The 19,732-nt window shown below is 37.7% G+C and overlaps 1 protein-coding gene across 1 annotated transcript in view; it reads left to right on the plus strand.

Moving 5' to 3' along the window:
• The first annotated feature begins 210 nt into the window (after nt 1–210).
• The window catches only part of Cdkl4 (cyclin dependent kinase like 4), a 54,960-nt gene continuing 35,438 nt past the window's right edge, over nt 211–19,732 (plus strand). The window contains exons 1-3 of the mRNA XM_046425977.2: nt 211–331; nt 15,387–15,610; nt 18,718–18,839. Of these exons, the coding sequence (XP_046281933.1) occupies nt 15,443–15,610; nt 18,718–18,839 (290 nt within the window). The 5' untranslated portion in view covers nt 211–331; nt 15,387–15,442. The remainder of the gene's footprint in view (nt 332–15,386; nt 15,611–18,717; nt 18,840–19,732) is intronic.

Genomic DNA, 19,732 nt, shown 5'->3' on the forward strand with positions numbered 1-19,732 from the left:
CTAGGTTAATTGGGGGGCCTGGGTGCTTTGGGAAGGAGCAGGACTGAGCATGATCTCGCTGTCAAAAGTTGTGACACGTTTCCTGGCCGCTCCCTGCGCCCGAGGCCCAGAGGTTACCCACCGAGACCTGGAGAGGGCGACCGGCCGCGGACGCCTGGGGAACAGCTGCAGAAGCCGCCCGCCCCACGCAGCCTGAGCGTCGTGGTTGCCCGGGCGACGCCGCCGCGGCTCAGCTCGCCCGGGATTGCTGCGCCGCCGGCGGCCTGCTCCGAGCGACCTGCACTGGACCCGGCTGTCCGGGCGACTGCATGGCCGACGCCCTGCCGACGCCGTAAGTGCCGATCCCCGCGGCTGGCGGGACCTGGGTCGCCGGCGGAGAAAGAGGTGGGGTCTGGGTGGAGGCTCCCAGAGGAGGATCGAGGAAGAGGAGCGGGCTGCCTTCCCCTTCCCGGCCTCTGGAAGACCAATGGAGGCCAGGGATCGAGGGGAGGAAGCGACAGGTGGCTCCCGGCCTCGCACGACCGGCCCGGTGCGGGGCTGGGGACGTCCCTGGGCCCAGGATGTGCGGTCTGCGGGGAGGGGCTGCGGGAGGGCGCGCGGAGGGCGGGCCGAGGGAGACCGGGTGGCCGCCCTCTCCGGAGGCGTCCCCAGAGGAAGGCCGAGGCGAACCCCTACGTCGATTGTATAAGTTCTGTGGACCTCTGGTTTTCTGAGGATAGTTGTAATTAGTCCCATTGTATTGTCACCAAGACAACTTTATACATCCTCGTATGGGTTCTTTTGAAATGCAGTGACTCGGTATTGTTGTTTATTAATAATAATATATTATTATAATTATCATTATTATTATTATTTGCACTGGGAATTGAACATAGGTGTGCTCAACCACTCGCCCACATCCCAGCCCTTTATATACATATACATACATACATGTGTTTGTGTTTGTGTGTATGTGTGTGTGTGTAGAGATAGGTTGCTAAGTTGCCTAGGGTCTCGCTAAATTGCAGAGACTGGCTTTGAATTCAGGATCCTCCTGCCTCAGCCTCCTAAGCTGCTGGGACTACAGATGTATGCACTGCGTCAGGCTTTTGGTATTATGTTTATAAGACAGGTGAGAATGATTGATAGCCCATTTTCCTGAGAAACGTATTAAATTTAAATACACGTTTGGCTTCTTCATTAGAAACAAGAAAAACAACATAGCAGGTTGTGACTTTAGCTTGTAGAATCCCTAACTGGTCTCGCCTGACCTTTAAAAGCTCTCCTTTCTTCCATCACTCCTAAAGCCTCTGTTGAGTTTCCTGGAACATTTTAGTTTAGAAAATTTTTTTCCCCACTCTTTTCCTATTCTCCACTTCTCTTGGTGTATACTTAGGCTTATTTAAGCCCTCAGGGCTTGATCTGTTATACAATCATGGGAATGTTATACAATACATAATGGACCTCCAAGTGTTTTCTTGTTTCTGTGTATTTCGTTTTGCAGATCTTTAAGGAAAATTTCTGAAGAATTTAATGATCCATTCAAGTATGTACCTACCTGTGGGTCTCTTTATCTTCATAATCACCAGTGGGTCCAAGACCATACCTGTCTTGGCCTTTGTACATAGAACTTCATTACTTGGTAAATGTGGAAGTCAGGAGACCCTGTATAGCTCCAGTTGAAGGTCACTGGTAACTACAAACAATATTTTCAACCAGTTGCATCTATTTCTTGCTAATATCTATGTCACCATTTAATTGTATCAATAATCACAATGTACTAATTGCCTTTCCTTAAAACAAAATCATTTTGTATCTTCAGTAGAAAGTTTAGCAAATAAAACAATGCTACCATTTGACAGACTTGGGCTAACAGTGCAAGAACAATGTGGTGCATAATGTTTTAAAAAGGAGTAGGGGGAAGTCAGCAGGTGAGCAGAGAAAGAGGCTGATAGTGGAGATGGCAGAAGACTAAGCAGAAAAGACGTTGAGTTAGATATTTTTGAGGAGGGATGATGCTGGATTCTTTTGATGTGGAGAAAGATTTTTTTGTTGTAATATAAGCAGACAAAAAGGAGTTAGATAAGACAGTTTAAAACAGGGATTTTCAAACTTACAAAAAATAGGAAATGAACTCCCATCGAAGCTCATTAATTGTGTACATTTGGCTTCATTTGTTTTACTTCCGTTCTCTTCCTTGCTCACTTTCTTCTTTCTGACTATATTAATTTTCCTGCACCATTTGAGAATAAGTTGCAGTCATCATATCCCTTTCGCTATTAAGTACTTTAGTGTTGAGAACCACAGCGGAAGGGGCCCAAGCAAACTTTCAGACTGCCAGCTGATGATTGGCTCACAGCGGCCCCAGCAACTTCTAGCTGATTGGCTCCTCTGCAGTGATGCTCATTGGGCTGTTTCCCTGCCCTTTCAGACCACGGAGCTGCTCATTGGGGGACTTTTTTGGCTCCGCCCATGTGACCCAGCCAATCGGCCTCAAGAGCAGGAGGAGTGGGGGAGGTTGAGAGGCTTGTGGTAAGCTGGTGGTGGCAGTTGGGCTCTGAGGGTTTTTCCTGAGGAGCTGTTTTGTTTGGCAGTGTATGGTTCTAGAAATAAAGTTTGTTTCTTTTGACAAGTGGCTCCTGAATTGTGCCCAGCCAGACTGCGGCATTTGGTGGCTCGCACGGGGAGCGACTGAGAGTAAGTGATAAGGTAAACTGCTCGCCCCTGAGGGCAGGGCGAGAGGATGGGTAGCCATTTTAAGATTCCTCTTTTGTTTTGCTTCACTTTTGTTTTAAGTTACCTGTCCCTGGAGATGAGTGAGACGGAAGAAAAACCGCTCACATCTGAGGAAAAACTATTTACGTCTGAGGAACAGATAGGGAGAAAGGACGGATGCACATTTCAGGAGGATAGAAAGGCTATAATGATTTTTCGTTGTTCCATTTTTATTTCATTCTGTCTCGGTTTTGTTTGGCGTCATCTTGTTGGGTTGTATATAGTAGAAATATGGGATCAGAAATTAGTAAAAAACAAACTGAAAGAGTGTTAAGTAAATTGTTAGAGGAAGGAGGCATCCCAGTAAAATAAAGAGCAGTCAGGGCATACGTTGATACAATACAAAAATGTAGCCCATGGCTTTTTGAGGAGGAGTTGTTGAATATATCACAATGGAACCATCATGGTTAAGATTTAAAAAGAATAGAAAAGAACAGCCCAGGGACTCTGCCAGTTGGCACATTGCCATTGTGGACGTTCGTATCTTGTTTGCTTAGTCCGAAGCCTTCAATTCAGACAAAGGTAGAGGAAGGAGAAGACATATTGATTCAAGTAAAAGAGAAGGTCTCTCAAGTTAGTCAGAAAGAGGAAAAGATTCAAGTAAAAGAGAAGGTCTTTCGAGCTAGTCAGATAAAGGAAGAAAGCTTAGAGCAGAAAAAGCCATCAGGGGGAAAGTTACAACAGGAGACTGCTACTAACACCTTTCTATCACCAGAGGGTGTAAGTGTCCAACCAACAGCACCACCTCTACAGGAGACTGCTACTAACACCTTTCTATCACCAGAGGGCATAAATGTCCAACCAACAGCACCACCTCCATATGCTGGGAGGCTCCCAACCCCTGCAGTTGATAGTTGGGATCCTGAGACAGGATCTCAAATATTAACATGCCCTGTATTTGAGGTAGGAGGGCAGCAAATTCACCATGCTTTAAATTTCAAAACAGTGAAGCAGCTAAAAGAGGCTGTAACAACCTATGGTCCTCAAGCACCCTTCACTGTAAGCTTGGTCGAATCCATTAACAACCTGAACATGACACCAGCAGATTGGGCTAATATGTGTAAAGCTGTGCTAAATGGAGGACAATACCTGTTATGGAAGGTTGCCAATGAGGAATTTTGCAAGGAGATGACTAGGTGAAATGCAGCAGCTGGTTATCCTCAGAGAAATCTAGATATGTTGTTAGGAAAGGGACCTTATAATGATCAGCAGCAACAAATTGCATATGATCCTAGCGTATATGCACAAATTGCTGCAGAGGCGGTTAGGTCATGGAAGACTTTACAAGGACATGGAGGTTTACAAGGTCAATTATCTAAGGTAATACAAGGAGCTAATGAATCTTACGCTGAATTTGTAGCTAGGCTTATTCAAACAGCTACCAGAGTTTTTGGGAATACAGAACAAGCAATGCCATTAATAAAACAACTGGCTTATGACCAAGCGAATTGTTGGTGCAGAGAAATCATTAGACCATGGAAACATGAAGATTTAAACACATATATTAAATTATGTAGAGACATTAATGAACAAGAGCAAGTCGTGGCAGCTGCAGTAAAACAGGCTTTAGATGCCAGAGACATTAATGAACAAGGGCAAATTGTGGCAGCTGCAGTAAAACAGGCTTTAGATGCCAGGCCAAGAACATGCTACAACTGTGAACAAACAGGACATTTTAAAAGGAATTGCCCCATAGGAGGAGGGTTTAACAAAACTAGGTATCAAAGGAGTAGAATTCCGGGTATTTGCCCACGATGCCGTAGAGGGAGACATTGGGCTAATGAATGCCGTTCTCAAACCACCATACAGGGTACTCCATTATCAAAAAACGAACAAGGACCAGGTGTTTATCCACGATATCGTGGAGAAAGGCATTGGGCTCCATTGCCAAAAAATGGACAGGGGGGCCCAATGCTCCGGGGCCCAAAACCACAAATATACGGAGCACTGGAGGAACCCAGCAACCCCATCAGGGTAGTGCCCAGGACACATTGTCCATCAGATCCCTCATCAGACAAACCAGAGGGAGCGCAGGGTTGGACATCTGCGCCTCTGCCGGATCAGTACTAACTCCAGAAATGGGAGTCCAAATCATTCCCATAGGGGTAAAAGGACCTCTTCCCAAAGGAACAGTAGGCTTATTATTGGGACGCAGCTCTTCTACTCTAAAAGGACTTATGATAAGTCCTGGGGTAATTGATCCCGATTATGAAGGTGAAATAAAAATTATAGCCAGTTCTCCAAAGGGTATATCAGTAATTTCACCAGGAGATAGAATAGCACAGTTACTAATAATACCCAGCCTACATGATAAATTTTCCAGTCGTGCTGTAGAAAGAGGTTCCAAGGGATTAGGCTCCACAGGTGTAGATTGGGCTATGCTTTCTTTAAATTTAGATTCTCGCCCCATGCTAAAACTAAATATTCAAGGACATGAATTTAATGGACTACTGGATACAGGTGCAGACCTTAGCATCATCTCTCGTCAAGAATGGCCAAAACATTGGCCATTACAACAAGCCACTCAAACGCTTCGAGGCCTAGGAGTGGCGACTAATCCCCATAGAAGTGCAATGGTATTAGATTGGAAGGATCCTGAAGGATGTGAAGGAACTATACAGCCATATGTATTGGATCATCTTCCCATAAATTTATGGGGACGAGATGCTCTAGATCAATTAGGTTTGACATTAACAAATAACATCAACCAAAATGCACCCACTATTATGACTAGACAAGGTTTTAGGAAAGGAAAAAGATTAGAAAAACAAGAATAAGTTATAGCAGCACCAATATAAATAGATCAAGGAACAGACAGACATGGGTTGGATTTTCAGAAAGGGCCACTGAGACAATAAAAATTACTTGGAAATCAGAAAGACCAGTATGGATTCCTCAGTGGTCCCTGACTAAAGAAAAGATACAAGTAGCCCATGACCTGGTCAAACAACAATTAGCAGAAGGACATATACAACCTTCTGTATCTCCCCATAATACTCCCATTTTTGTCATCAAAAAGAAATCTGGTAAATGGAGATTATTGCAAGATTTAAGAGCCATTAATAATGAGATGGTTATTATGGGACCTGCTCAATCAGGGATTCCTCAATTGTCTGCTTTGCCAAAAACCTGGCATGTTTTAGCTATAGATAGTAAAGATTGTTTTTTATCAATTCCAATTCATTCCAAGGATAGTCCACGTTTTGCATTTACTATCCCTGCACTGAATCATGAAGGTCCTGATCAGAGATATGAATGGAAAGTACTCCCTCAAGGGATGGCTAACAGCCCAACTATGTGTCAAATTTATGTTAACAAAGTAATCCAGCCACTAGAAATCAAAATCCTGAACTACAAATATTTCACTATATGGATGATGTATTATTAGCACACAAAGATAAAAACACATTGCTAGAATGTTATGCCACACTTACAAACTTATTAAAAAATTATAATCTAGAGATAGCAATAGATAAAGTACAATTAAATTTTCCAATTAATTATTTAGGAGTTCTATTATCCTCAACCATGGTCCGTCCACCAAAAATTCAAATACAAGTAGATCAACTCAAATCACTTAACGACTTTCAAAAGTTATTGGGAGACATAAATTGGATAAGGCCTTATCTAGGTATACCAACAGGAGAGTTGGGACCTTTATTTGATACCTAAAAGGTCCATCAGATCCAAATTCACCCCGAATGTTAACGCCTGAAGCAAGAAAGGCATTAAAAATCATTGAAACATATATGGAAAATATGCATTTGGATAGAATTGATATAAGTTTGCCTTTATTATTTATTGTACTACCAACAAAAAATATTCCTACAGGAGTATTTTGGCAAGAAGGTCCATTATTATGGATACATTTATCTTATTCTCCTAACACTATTCTTACTAGGTATCCTGAGGCTGTAGGACAATTAATACTCAAAGGAATAAAAGCAGCAAAGGAAGTGTTTGGAATTTCTCCCAATAAAATTATTACTCCATATACTATGAATCAAATTGATGAGTTAGCTAATGAGTTAAATACTTGGGCAATAATCATGTGCAAATCTAATGTTTCATTTGATAACCACTTACCATCTAATCCTTTATTGTCTTTTTGGTCATTGCATCCTGTAATTTTTCCAAAAATGACAAGAAAAACACCTATCATGAATGCTCCAAATATATTCACTGATGGGTCAAATAATGGTACAGCAGCAATAGTTACACCTGATCAAACTTTTATATTTTTAGTACCCAAACAATCAGCTCAAAAGGTAGAACTTAATGCAGTATTACAAGCTTTTGTAATGTTTAAAGATTCTGTATTTAATTTATTTTCCGATAGTCAGTATATAGTTAATGCTATAGTATCCCTTGAAGATGCTGGTAGGATTTCCCCTTCCTCTACTGTTTTCTCTTTGCTTTCCACTATACAAAGTCTAATCTGGGACAGAAAAGATCCATTCTTTATAGGACATATCAGGGCACATACAGGATTGCCTGGAGCCCTTAGTTTGGGCAATGATTTAGCAGATAAAACTACACATGACATACATATTTTCTCCACAATAGAAGAAGCTATAAATTTTCATAAAAAGTTCCATGTCAATGCTAATACTTTACAAAAGCGTTTTAAAATAACTAAGGAACAAGCTAGACAAATAATAAAACAATGTCAAAATTGTGTGACCTTTTTACCACAAGTTAATCTTGGAGTCAATCCTAGAGGATTGATACCTAACCATATTTGGCAGATGGATGTCACACACTTGCCAGAATTTGGAAAATTAAGATATTTGCATGTTACAGTTGATACTTCTTCTGGATTTTTGATGGGCTCCCTTCATGCCGGAGAAAAAAACTAAAGATGTTATAGCTCATTGCTTACAAAATTTTGCCACTGTGGGCGTTCCAAAACAGTTAAAAACAGATAATGCCCCTGGTTATACTTCTACCTCTTTTAAACAATTTTGCTCAACATTTGGCATTACTCATATAACAGGAATCCCATACAATCCACAGGGACAAGGCATAGTTGAAAGAGCTCATCAAACTATTAAAATGTACTTATTAAAGCAAAAAGAAGGAATTGGGAAGGGGTATATATTCCCCAAAGATAAACTTAAAATAACCCTTTTTACTCTAAACTTTTTAAATTTGGATTCATCAGGGCTTAGTGCTGCGGAAAGGCATATGTGTCCAAAAAATGTACATAAGCCCAAGGTACTTTGGAAGGATATTCTAACAGGACAATGGAAAGGTCCTGACCCAGTAATTGTCTGGAGTTGGGGGTCTGTTTATGTGTTTCCACAGGGAGAGCAGCAGCCGATTTAGATTCCAGAGAGATTAACTAAAGCGATTTCTACAGACCAAAAAGAAGATGATTTGGCTCAAATCCATAACAGCTGATATCCAGAACTCCAGTTTGGCTATTCTTACATCTGCGACAGAACCAGGATGCTTTTTTCAATATCTATTTTATTATTGCCCTTTCCCACATCATGAAGTTCTATTTTTTTTTTTTTTTTTAGCTCATACAGACCTAGGTTAATGTTTTGCTGATCAGTTCTATTTTTTGACTATAGAGTTTTTAAACATTGCAATGGAGATTTCACCTGTAAAAAGTTATAAGGCCTTTACTATTGTGTTGTGTGCACACTTGTGTTTTATGTTGTATGTTTGTATGTACGTATGTCCATATATCATATATGATGAGCGCTCATGAAAAAATGGATCCAAATATTTTTTTTTCACGTGATTTAAATGGTTTAATTTAAATTGGGTAAACAGCTGTTGAGGATTTTTTTAATATGTGAACAAAAAGGAGGTTAACAGATCTGTTTGTTTACTTTCACCTTTCCTTTTCATTATATTTAATAATTCTCTTCAAGATAATGTAAATTGTTAAGAAAATTGTTTTCTTTTAGTGCCTTCTGGAATGTTACATAATTTTTTCTTTAGCCGTTATTGCCAGAATTCCTATCTTCATCCCAGTGCCAGTGAAAACAAAGATAAAACCAATCTACAGCTTCTGCAATAGCCATCACTGAACTGCTTGCATAACTTGCCTGGACTATGTATCACTTGAATACATTGTGAACTCACCTGTGTGCATTGTGAACTATCTGTTGGTGCAGTGACTTGTGGTAGTGTTGGGGTATTTTTGCTGATGGTGTCATTGGTGGTACAATTTTTCCAAAAGGAGCCATCAATTGGCTTGGTGTATCCTCCTCCCTTATGCTTGTAATGGTTATTCAGCTAAAATTTGGGGGCCAACAGAGGTGAGGCAAAGAACCTCACCCCCCCCCCCCGCTGGTACAAAGACCTATCCATAGGTGTGGCTGTATGCTGAACCGGTAGTCAATAACGGGTAAGATCCAATTGCAATGGTACCAACCTAAGACAGGAGGCTGATGCCTTGAGGTCAGCTCATCCAATAACGGGTAAGGACCATATGTACTATTGGACAACCTAAGGCAGGCACAGTCCCTAAGCCACATGCTTGTTGTTTAAACAGAGAGAGGGAGATGTTGAGAACCACAGCCGAAGGGGCCCAAGCAAACTTTCAGACTGCCAGCTGATGATTGGCTCACAGCGGCCCCAGCAACTTCTAGCTGATTGGCTCCTCTGCGGTGATGCTCATTGGGCTGTTTCCCTGCCCTTTCAGACCACGGAGCTGCTCATTGGGGGACTTTTTTGGCTCCGCCCATGTGACCCAGCCAATCGGCCTCAAGAGCAGGAGGAGTGGGGGAGGTTGAGAGGCTTGTGGGAAGCCGGTGGTGGCAGTTGGGCTCTGAGGGTTTTTCCTGAGGAGCTGTTTTGTTTGGCGTGTATGGTTCTAAAAATAAAGTTTGTTTCTTTTGACAAGTGGCTCCTGAATTGTGCCCAGCCAGACTGTGGCACTTTAGCATTTATTTCCTAAGAATTAGGCCTTTTTTTAAAACATAACCACAGTACAAATTATCAAAGTCAAGAAATTCAACATCCAACCACAGACAGTATTTTTGCCAATGATCCCTATATTATTATTATTTATAATTATCTTTCCCCATTCTAGAATCCAATTAATTCAGGATCTCACATTTCTTTTCATCTTTAGTCTTCTTTAATTTGGAACACTATTTTGATCTTTGTCTTTCATGACTTTGACCTTTTTTTAAGAGTACAGGTAAGTTATCTGTTGAATGTCCTTCAATCTGGTTATGTCTACTGCTTCCTCATAATTTGATTCAGGTTTTGCATTTTTGTCATAAATAACACAAAGATGTTACATCCTTCTCAGTGACACATTTGCCTTTTCTAGAAATATATTGGACATGGAATCATATAATATGTAGTTTTTTGTGTTTGGTTTCTTTCACTTAGCATTATGTTCTAGAATTTCATTTTTGGTTTTTAAAAAATATATATTTTTTAAAAAATATTCATTCACATTATGGAATGGACAATAGTTTATTCCTTTATATTACTGAAGAGTATTTTACTGCATGGATGGTCCATATTTTGTTTATCCATCTGTCAAATGATAGATTGTTTTCAGTTTGATGTTCATGTGAATCATAGTACTATAAACATGTGTCTACCTGTCTTTGTGTAGACATAGTTTTTAATTTTCCTAGGATAAATACTGAGGAGTGAAATTACTGTTTACATTTGTTAAACTCATAAGTTTTTTGCAATGGGACTGTGCCACTTTACATTCCCACCAATAATGTGTGAAAGTTCCAATTTCTACACATCTTATCAATACTTGAATTTATCATTCTTTTGATTTTAGCCTTTCTAATGGATTAGTGCTATCTTACTATGGTTTTAATTTATATTACCCTAATTACTAATAGCATCCTTTTATGTGGCTGTTAGATATTTATGTATCTGATTTGGTGAAATGTCTGTTCATGCATTTTATCCATTTCTAAATTGGGTTGTTTGACCTCCTGTTGAGTTTTAAGTATGCTTCATAAAATCTGGATATAAATTCTTCACCGTATATATGATTTGCTAATATTTCTCTTCCATCTGTGGCTTATATTTTCCTTTTCTTAATGGAGCAAATTCTGAGAAGTTAAAGAATTTTAAATTTGATTAATTCCATTTTATCAATTTTTTTCCTTTTGATTATGTTTTTGATGTCTTAGCTAAGAAATCTTTGCTTAAATGAAGTATTCTAGGAATACAGTTGCCAGTAGATAGAAATACAGTTTATCATGATATACTGATTTTTCATCCTGTTATGTTGCAAACTTGGTCATTTGTTCTAATTTTTTGTAAATTAATGAATATTCTCTATATACGGTATCATGTCATTTACATTTTTCATTTCTAATCTATGTTTTTAATTTCTATTATTGCCTTCTTGTACTGGCAAGAATTTACAATACAGTGTTAGAATGATGAAAGCAAACATCTTTTTCTCAGTCTTAGGAGTAAAATATTTAGTCTTTCCCCATTAAGCATGATGTTAAATGTAAGCTTTTTACTAATGCCCTTGAAGAAGTTCCCTTGTATTTCTACTTTGTTGAGATATTTATTATGAGTGTTGGTTTTGTCACTTTTTCTGTGTCTACTGAGATGATCAAACAATTTTGTTTTTTATTCTAGTCACATGATGTTTTACATTGATTTTCAGATTTTAAACCAGCCTTGCATTTCCATGTAACCATCGTATGTTTCTGATTTTATTTTGATAATTATTTTGTTGAGTATTGAGTTTATATTCATGAAAATGATGATCTGCAATAATGTGATTTTTTTTTTTTTTGGTCTATTTCGTATCAGAGTGATATTGGCTGGATAGGTAGAATTCATCTCATACTGGGCTTTTCTTTGTGGATAGTTTTTTAATTACTTATTTTATTTTTTTACTTGTTATGGATATTCCCAGGTTTTCTATTTTTTCTTGAGTCCAGTTTGATATTTTGTGTCTTTCTAGGCATTTATCCAACCATCTGTCTAATTTAGTTGCATAAAATTGTTCATAATATACTCTTTTAATTTTTAAAAATTTCTCTAGAGGATCCTAATTTTGATTAAATTTTATTTCTCTTTTTCGTTTCCTCTTTTTTTTTTTTTTTTTGCTTAATCTATTCTAAAGATTCATCTATTTTATTGATCTTTCCAAAGAACCAATTTTTGTTTTATTTATTTCTTCCTATTATTTTTCTGATGAGGGTCAGTTATAAGCATCTTGTTGTTGTTCCCTTATATGTGAATGGTTGTATTTTGCTGTTTTCAGAATATTCTCTCTGGTTGTCAGCAGTTTGTCTATGATGTGTCAGAGTATGAATCTCTTTGTGTTTATTCTATTTGGAATTTATTGACTTTTTGAATATGTAGATTAATGTTTTTCATTAAATTTGTTAAGTTTTGCCCATTATTTCTTTGAATATCTTTGCCCCTAAATCTCCCTTTCTTTCTGGGCATTTCATTACATCTATGTTGGCACTATTGATTTTTGTCTTACGAGTCTCTGAGCCTCTGATCATCTTCCGTCTCTTCTCTCTTTCATTTTGGTCATTTGCAAAACCAAAACACTGTTCGTTTTAGATAATATATTAGTCATGAGGGAACGATTTGCATGTCCTTCTATTCAGGGTTCTCCTTTGACTTGCAAGATCCCAAACTTCTCCCTCTAGCTTCTTTTCCCTTCACTCTCTATGCTTGAACAGGTGCCTCTTCCTTCCCTCTTATTCTTCTCTGCCCTGAGAATGGTGCCACTCTGATGTCACCTCACTATACTTGTACCTTATGCTGCATTTTCTTTCCTAGGGGGTTATTTTGAGTCTGTGTTAGGCCTCCTTTCTTTGCTTTTCCTTACAGCTTTTCCTGATCCAATCCCACTCCTATAGCTCTATGCAAAGACTTACAGTGAGCACAAGAGACATCTCTTCTAGAACTTTGGCTTTACCTTTCTATTTACATCTGTAGAAGTCTACTGTCTTCTTGTTATGTTGAAGGCATTGGATTTATGTGATCTTATTTGTTGTCGATCTTATTTGTATAGCTTTGTGGATATATGAAGAGATTAAATTGAGTCAACAGTCATTATCTCAAGTTCCCTTCTACATGTATCTTGGCAAGTCATTTAGGTGAAATATGGAACATGTTTGTGAGCTTCGTATAAGAATAGAGGATAAGTTTGTTTAGATAGTTTGTTTAGAATGTACCAATTTTTAAAATTTTTATTTATTTATTTTTATGTGGTGCTGAGGATTGAACCCATTGCTTCACCTGTGCTAGGCAAGCACTCTACCACTGAACTACCATTCTAGCCTCAATCCCCTAGAATGTACCAATTTTGAGGTGATTCTGCCCATTCATGCAGAGATGATCATCAAGTAGTTAAATAGTTAGTTGGCTTGAACCACAGGAAAGAGATTAGGAATTGCTGCTTTTAAAAACTCTTTAAAAAATAATTTTTTTAAACTAATAAATTAAAAAATAAAACCTCAGAGTCCTGGTAAGCTAGAATTAGAGCCAAAAATTCTTTTGTGGAATTCCTGCCTAGGTCTAACTCTTGCTTACATTTTGAACTCATCTTCCATGTAAAGGTTTATTAAGTAGATAATATTGAGAGGTTACCAGGTGAAGTACTGTGTTCTGCAGCTTATTTTATTGTAAATAGCAGTTTGGTTGATATGACGAAAGATCTAATTAAATTGAGGAATTAGTCGTTATGGAACCTATTGGGGGAAAAAGGAAAAGAATAGGTAAATAGACCAAATAACTACCTAGAGAAGAATGAGAAAACAAAGCATATAAAGCCAAGCAGATGGCACAAACCTGTAGTCCCGGCTACTCAAGAGGCTGAGAAAGAATGATCATAAATTCAAGGCCAGCCTCAGCAACTTAAGAAGACCCTGTTTCAAAATAAAAAATTAAGAGGGCTTGGGATGTAAGCTCAGGGTAGCCAAGTACCACAAATTTAAAAGAAAGAGAAGGGGGGAGGGAACAAGAAAGAAAAGATTGCTACACTAAAGCTTCACAATTACCCTTGTGTCATATTCATAGTTTCCTCATATTCCATGGTAACTGTCATGCTTATCAAATAGGTTAGTCATAAATTTATGAAGTTCAGTATCAATAACTTTCTAAAGCAGATTTGTAGTTTCTCCTATTCTCTTTCGACCACCTACTATTAGACCAAAGACAATACATGCATATTTTTATTTAAATACCTTTAAGATAATAATATCTAAGTGAAAATATAGTATAATTAATAGGGTTTGTAGAACTTAATCCATGATGGATTTACCATGTATTTCTTATGTGTGTGTTTGCTTGAATTTTCTCCTTTCAGAGGGAATAGAATATACTTTTTAAAAAATTGTAAAATAGTATGTTAGTAATCCTTTGCCCAAACACTTTTCCCTACTGTATATTTTCATGGTAGCAAATGAGAGTAGATGATTGAGATAATCTATGGATGGAAAAGACAATATGATAGAATTTTTTTAAATGTATATTCATTTGAAACAGAAATTTTACAGGTGTTTAGTTCTTTAAGATGATATTAATATCAAGACCTAGATAAAAATGGTTCTTCAAATTGTGCATTTTTGTGAAGGAACTGAGAGACAGTGTAAGTTGTGATTCAAATTGTGATCTTTGAAACCTGATTGGCTGGGCTCTAATTTTACATTAGCTTCTCTGTGCTTCAGTTTTCTCATCTGCATAAGTGGATAAAATAACACCCACTTTGTAGAATGTTTGTGCAGATTATATGTAGATAGAACAATGCTTTTTAAGTGCCATTATAATAATTACTATTAGATTATATTAACAAGATTTGGCAGGATAAAGGGGTGAGATTTTTTAAGATTCATTAAGCTTTTTATATTTTTCATTTTGGGGCTTATTTATTTAATGATACTGGCTTTATTTGTCATTTAATGTTTGATTCAGTCACAAACATAATCAAAAATGGATGATGCAGGATAGAAAAATTGTTAAACACAGTGTTTCTCTAGAAATCACTATGAATATGAAAGCACTCAGAAAGAATCCGTCTACCTCCTTTTTTGTGCAATATCATTATTTTCTTTGGGGACTAAGGATTAGTCCCCCATTCATATAAAAGCTGAGAGCAATAAATGATGGATGCCCTGGAAAGATTTTGTTATTTTTTAAAGCTGCTTTGTTAGCAGCCCACATTGTCTCTTTCATTCTCTCCACCAGGTGGAAGTCTAGCACTTTGTACCGTGTCTAGTCACCTAAGTCTTCCTAGTCATTGAGGCATTCCTGTAAATTAGGAAGGAGAAGGTAAACACCAGATCGGAGTATGAAATGTTCCTTCAGCTGGATTTTACAGCATTATATTGTAATCATTTACTTGAAGACAATGAAAACAATAGGCTGGACAAGTTTCCTCCCCACAAATTTATGTAATTTAACTGACCCATTATCAGAAATAATTCACAAAATATTTGTGATAGCTGCAAGAACTACACAGGACCAAACTAACAAAACAGCATCCAGGTCTCTCTTTAGCAGCACATGTCCAAATGACATCCAAGTATTTTTAAACGGGTTTAAATTAATCAATGAAAAATCTTTGGCATGCCAGGAAAATTGTTTTTTTAACTGTAGGAATGTTGTCCTTTATAACCTGATTAAGGTTAGTCAATCTTATTTTCCAGGTGCAACATTTTACTGCAGTTCCATCAATATAATAATATAAGTGACTTTGACTATAATGGAAAAGTATGAAAAATTAGCTAAGATTGGAGAAGGGTCTTATGGAGTTGTGTTCAAGTGCAGAAACAAATCCTCTGGTCAAGTAGTTGCTATTAAAAAATTCGTGGAATCTGAAGATGATCCTGTTGTTAAGAAAATAGCACTGAGAGAAATTCGCTTGTTGAAGGTAGGTTAACTCTCTCATACTATTCAAGGCATTAGGTGAAACATGTATGCTAAACATTTTTAAAGTATTATTTCTTTTCCACTGGACTCAAATTCCTTTGCATCAGCAACTTTGGGAAATAAGTAGATCATCACCTTGAACTTTAACCATTCTGATGTTTATCTGATACATATTAGCACAGCTGTAGGTGGTTAAAATATCGAAGTACTTCCATTCTAATGGGTAAACATCCACACCACCTAAGACTCCTTATCCTACTATTACTCCTACCCCCAGCCCCTCTCTGGACATTGTCCCCAACAAACCAGCCACTAAAAGAGCACCTCCTGGCACAGAGGGGCCCATGGGACAGCACTAGTGCCCCTTAGATATTAGTGTTGCTTGGTCCCTGCCTGTATTGCCCTGGTCCTTAGATATACTGAAAATCACCCCCAGCAGTACATACACTTTACATAAAGGATTTTGTCATTATTGTTTTTACTCTGATAGAATTTGACATGTAAGATTCACAAGTTTTCAGTGTTAAGATTTTTCCTATCCTAAAAATCTTCCTTTCGGGGAACTAGAAAGCCAAAACAGTGCTTCTCTGTTATGTAGAAGGAATCCCTTGGGGATCTTGCTGAAATGGGGGATGGGGATCCAGGAGGGGGCCTGAGACTGCCTTTCTAACTAGCTCCCTGACAACAGAGAGGCTGCTGGTTGGTGGGCATTGGCAACAACACCAGTGGTTACACATTAAGTAAGGAGACCCTGTGATTTCAAGAACAATTAGCCTTGACTTTTGAACTGTTTTGTTTTGAACAAAACAGAAACCCAGTTTAAAAAGGGGAGATAATAATTACATTATCCCTCCTTCCAAATATCACTTGCATCAGGTTTCCCCAACGAATACTTCATAGTGTTTTGTTTAAAATATAATTTGAAATACACAGTTTTCAAAACAACCATGATGAAGGAAAAAAAAAAGGATCACTCTTGCCACTTAGCCAGCAGAGGGCAGTGTGAGCTAGCCAGGTCTAGCACCCAATTCTGGGCCAGGCTGCAGGGTGGGTCTGAACCAGGCAGTGTTGTTTTCCATTAAAAATAATGCTTTTACTCTTCTCCCTCTTCCTCCAAAGTCTTTTTTTTAATTTGTTTTAATTAGTTACACATGACAGGACAATGACCTTGATATATCATGCCCTCCAAAGTCTTAATAAGGTCAATGCTCAGCTGGTACCTTCTGAGTTACAAGTGCCCCAATTTGAGAATGTGCATTAAGGTGAAAGCCAGATTTCATCTCAGCTTGGTCTCAGAATGTACTTTTTCCTGCCTCTGGTATGTTGCACCGAGGCATGCCTTGAACATACTTCTTCCATGGTAAATGAGCCTTACTTTCCTCCCATACTCCTGGTATTTAAATTTTATTTTCCTTCTTCTCCTTTCTACCTGGTTTTGGTTTTTTTTTGTGTGTGTTTTGTTGTTGTTGTTTGTGGTGCTGGGGATTGAACCCAGGGCCTTGTGCATGCTAGGCAAGCACTCTACCAACTGAGCTATGTCCCCAGCCCTCTACCTGTTTTACTTTGGGCAAATCACTGTTTGTTGGGGTTATTAACTTCCTTTGCAAAGAATATATAAATTGCTAACCTACCCAGAGACAAGAGATTTGACCAGGTTCAACTTGGCCATCGCAAAAAGCCGTCTCATCTGTGAACCCCTTGCCCGCCTGTCAGGGAAAGCGCTTCACTTCCATTCTGTGGTTTTGCTGCAATACAGATCAGCTGGCTCACCTGTGAGGTGTGGCTCCACTGTTTTTGGACCTTCTGCTCTTTTAGGCACTGGAGCTCATAGAAAGCAAAAATATGCTCTAGGCACATTTTTAATGTCTAAGGTATTCTCATTTTGCAGATTGTTGAGCAGCAAACACACAATTGTAGGGTTATTTTATTTTATTTTATTCATTTTTAGTCAAGCCATACTTAGAGATACAGACATAAAGGCTTGTAATGTAAGGCATACTTAGGATTCTCTACTGGGCCTGCAAAATATTAATTGAGCTTCTATTATATGCAAAATATCTTGTTCTCTTTATATATTTTTCTGGGTAAATACTATAGAGTTTGGAAAGTTGATTTGTCTACTATACTGGGAAAATGACAAGGAAGATAAATTATAAATAGAAGAGATCATATATCCAGGTTTACATAGGACAGTCCTGGTTTATGGTGTTTGTCCCAATGTCCTGTCCTGTTAACATCCCCTTTCAAAAATGTCTTAGTAAGAATGCTAAATTATATGGTTGCCCTAGTTAAAGGCAGGGTGATCGTATATGCTGGTTTATGTGGGACAGTCCTGGCTTCTACTTTTATACTGGATTAGATGATAAGTTTTATATTCACTCTGGATTATCCAACTTCATCATTCTTTTTCCTTTAGTTTACAATATTAAAAACAAAGGTTGCCTTGTGAAATGCTTCCGTTTGGGAATAAAATTAACACATAAAACATCTAAGTATAAGCATGAAGAACAGAATCAAGGAATTGCTGGAAATTTAGTGAATTTAAAACACAGACTAATTGGAAATCCCTAAAACAGGCAATTTAATCAGATTTAACATTGGGAATCCAGTATTGCTCAGAGCCAACACTAGAATCCAAAAACTGAGTTTAAATCCAGCTGATATTTATTTACATTAAGCCCATGGCAAAGTATAAGTGGGCACTGATGATTTTTATAGTCTTTTACTCAATAATTCCATTTCCTCAATTGTTTATTCAGGTTATTTTATGACTTAGACATTTAGAGTTTCCATAAAATGCACAAAGTATTTTTTATTTTACTGCTTATATTTTGACTTATATGATTTATTTGCAATCACTAGAAGGAGTCAAACAGTTTAGTTACCATCAATTACAGTTACATTAGACTAATTCTTCTATTTCTTCCTACTTTGAGTTTCTGTTATTCTAAGAGCAATTTCTCTTGTAAGGATCTATAATAACTTCTGCACAAGAGATGCACACAAAAATAATTAGAAAGGCCTTGTGTTCTTAACATTGAAAGGGGTCTGGAGAGAAACGGTTCCTAGAAATCCATCACTAAACTTTGTATTTCAATTCCTTTGCAGCAATTAAAACATTCAAACCTTGTGAACCTCATTGAGGTGTTCAGGAGAAAAAGGAAAATGCATTTAGTTTTTGAATACTGTGATCATACACTTTTAAATGAGCTGGAAAGAAACCCAAATGGGTAAGTACTCTAGAAATTGAAGTTCTATATAGCCATGTTTCATTCTATGTGGAATTAATTAGGGCAATTTCAAATCCCAGCCACTATTACCCCTTCTACAAAATGCATCTGGCTGCCCCTCTCCACTCTCAGGATATGCTCAAAGGGCAATCAGATATCAACCTAGAGGAAATATAACTAGGAAGACGAATCTGTAAATATAAATCACAATGCATTTTGAGACAATGCATTTTCAGCAAGTGAACCATGGATCAATTATAAAATTTATTTATATAATTCACTAGTAAGTTAAAGGATAAAAAAAAACCATGTGATTTATAAAATTTGAAAATATGAGATGTTGACATATCCAACACCTTTTTTAAATATTTTTTTTTAGTTATAGATGGGCACAGTACCTTTATTTTATTTTTATGTGGTGCTAAGGATGGAACCCAGCCTCTCACACATGTGAGGCAAGCACTCTACCTCGGAGATACAGCCCTAGCCCCAACACTTTTCGATTATTAAAAAAATTAAAACCTTAGCAACTAGAATTAAAAATGCTTTTTTGCACACACACACAAAAAAAAAAAAAGAAAGAAAGAAAAGAAAACCGTCTTCAAACAAATCTTACATTCAATGGTAAAGCACCAAAGGAATATCCATTAAATTGAGAAACAAGACAAGGATGTTGGTTGTCATGACTATAATTTAACATTCTGAGAACTGTAGCCAGTGGGGTGCAATAAGAAAAATAAATATCACTTTTAGAAATGAGACAAGATTTTCACTATTTACATAATATTATTGTTACAAAATCTGAGAGTGTCACAGAAAGTTATTAAAACTAAGGGAATTCAATAAAGAATCCCTATCCCACGAGAGAGTCCACACTCAAAAATTAACAGTTT

The sequence above is a fragment of the Marmota monax genome, unplaced genomic scaffold, assembly GCF_021218885.2.
Source record: "Marmota monax isolate L192 unplaced genomic scaffold, Marmota_monax_Labrador192_F-V1.1 WCK01_AAM20220418_F8-fsc00015, whole genome shotgun sequence".
NCBI lineage: Eukaryota > Metazoa > Chordata > Mammalia > Rodentia > Sciuridae > Marmota > Marmota monax.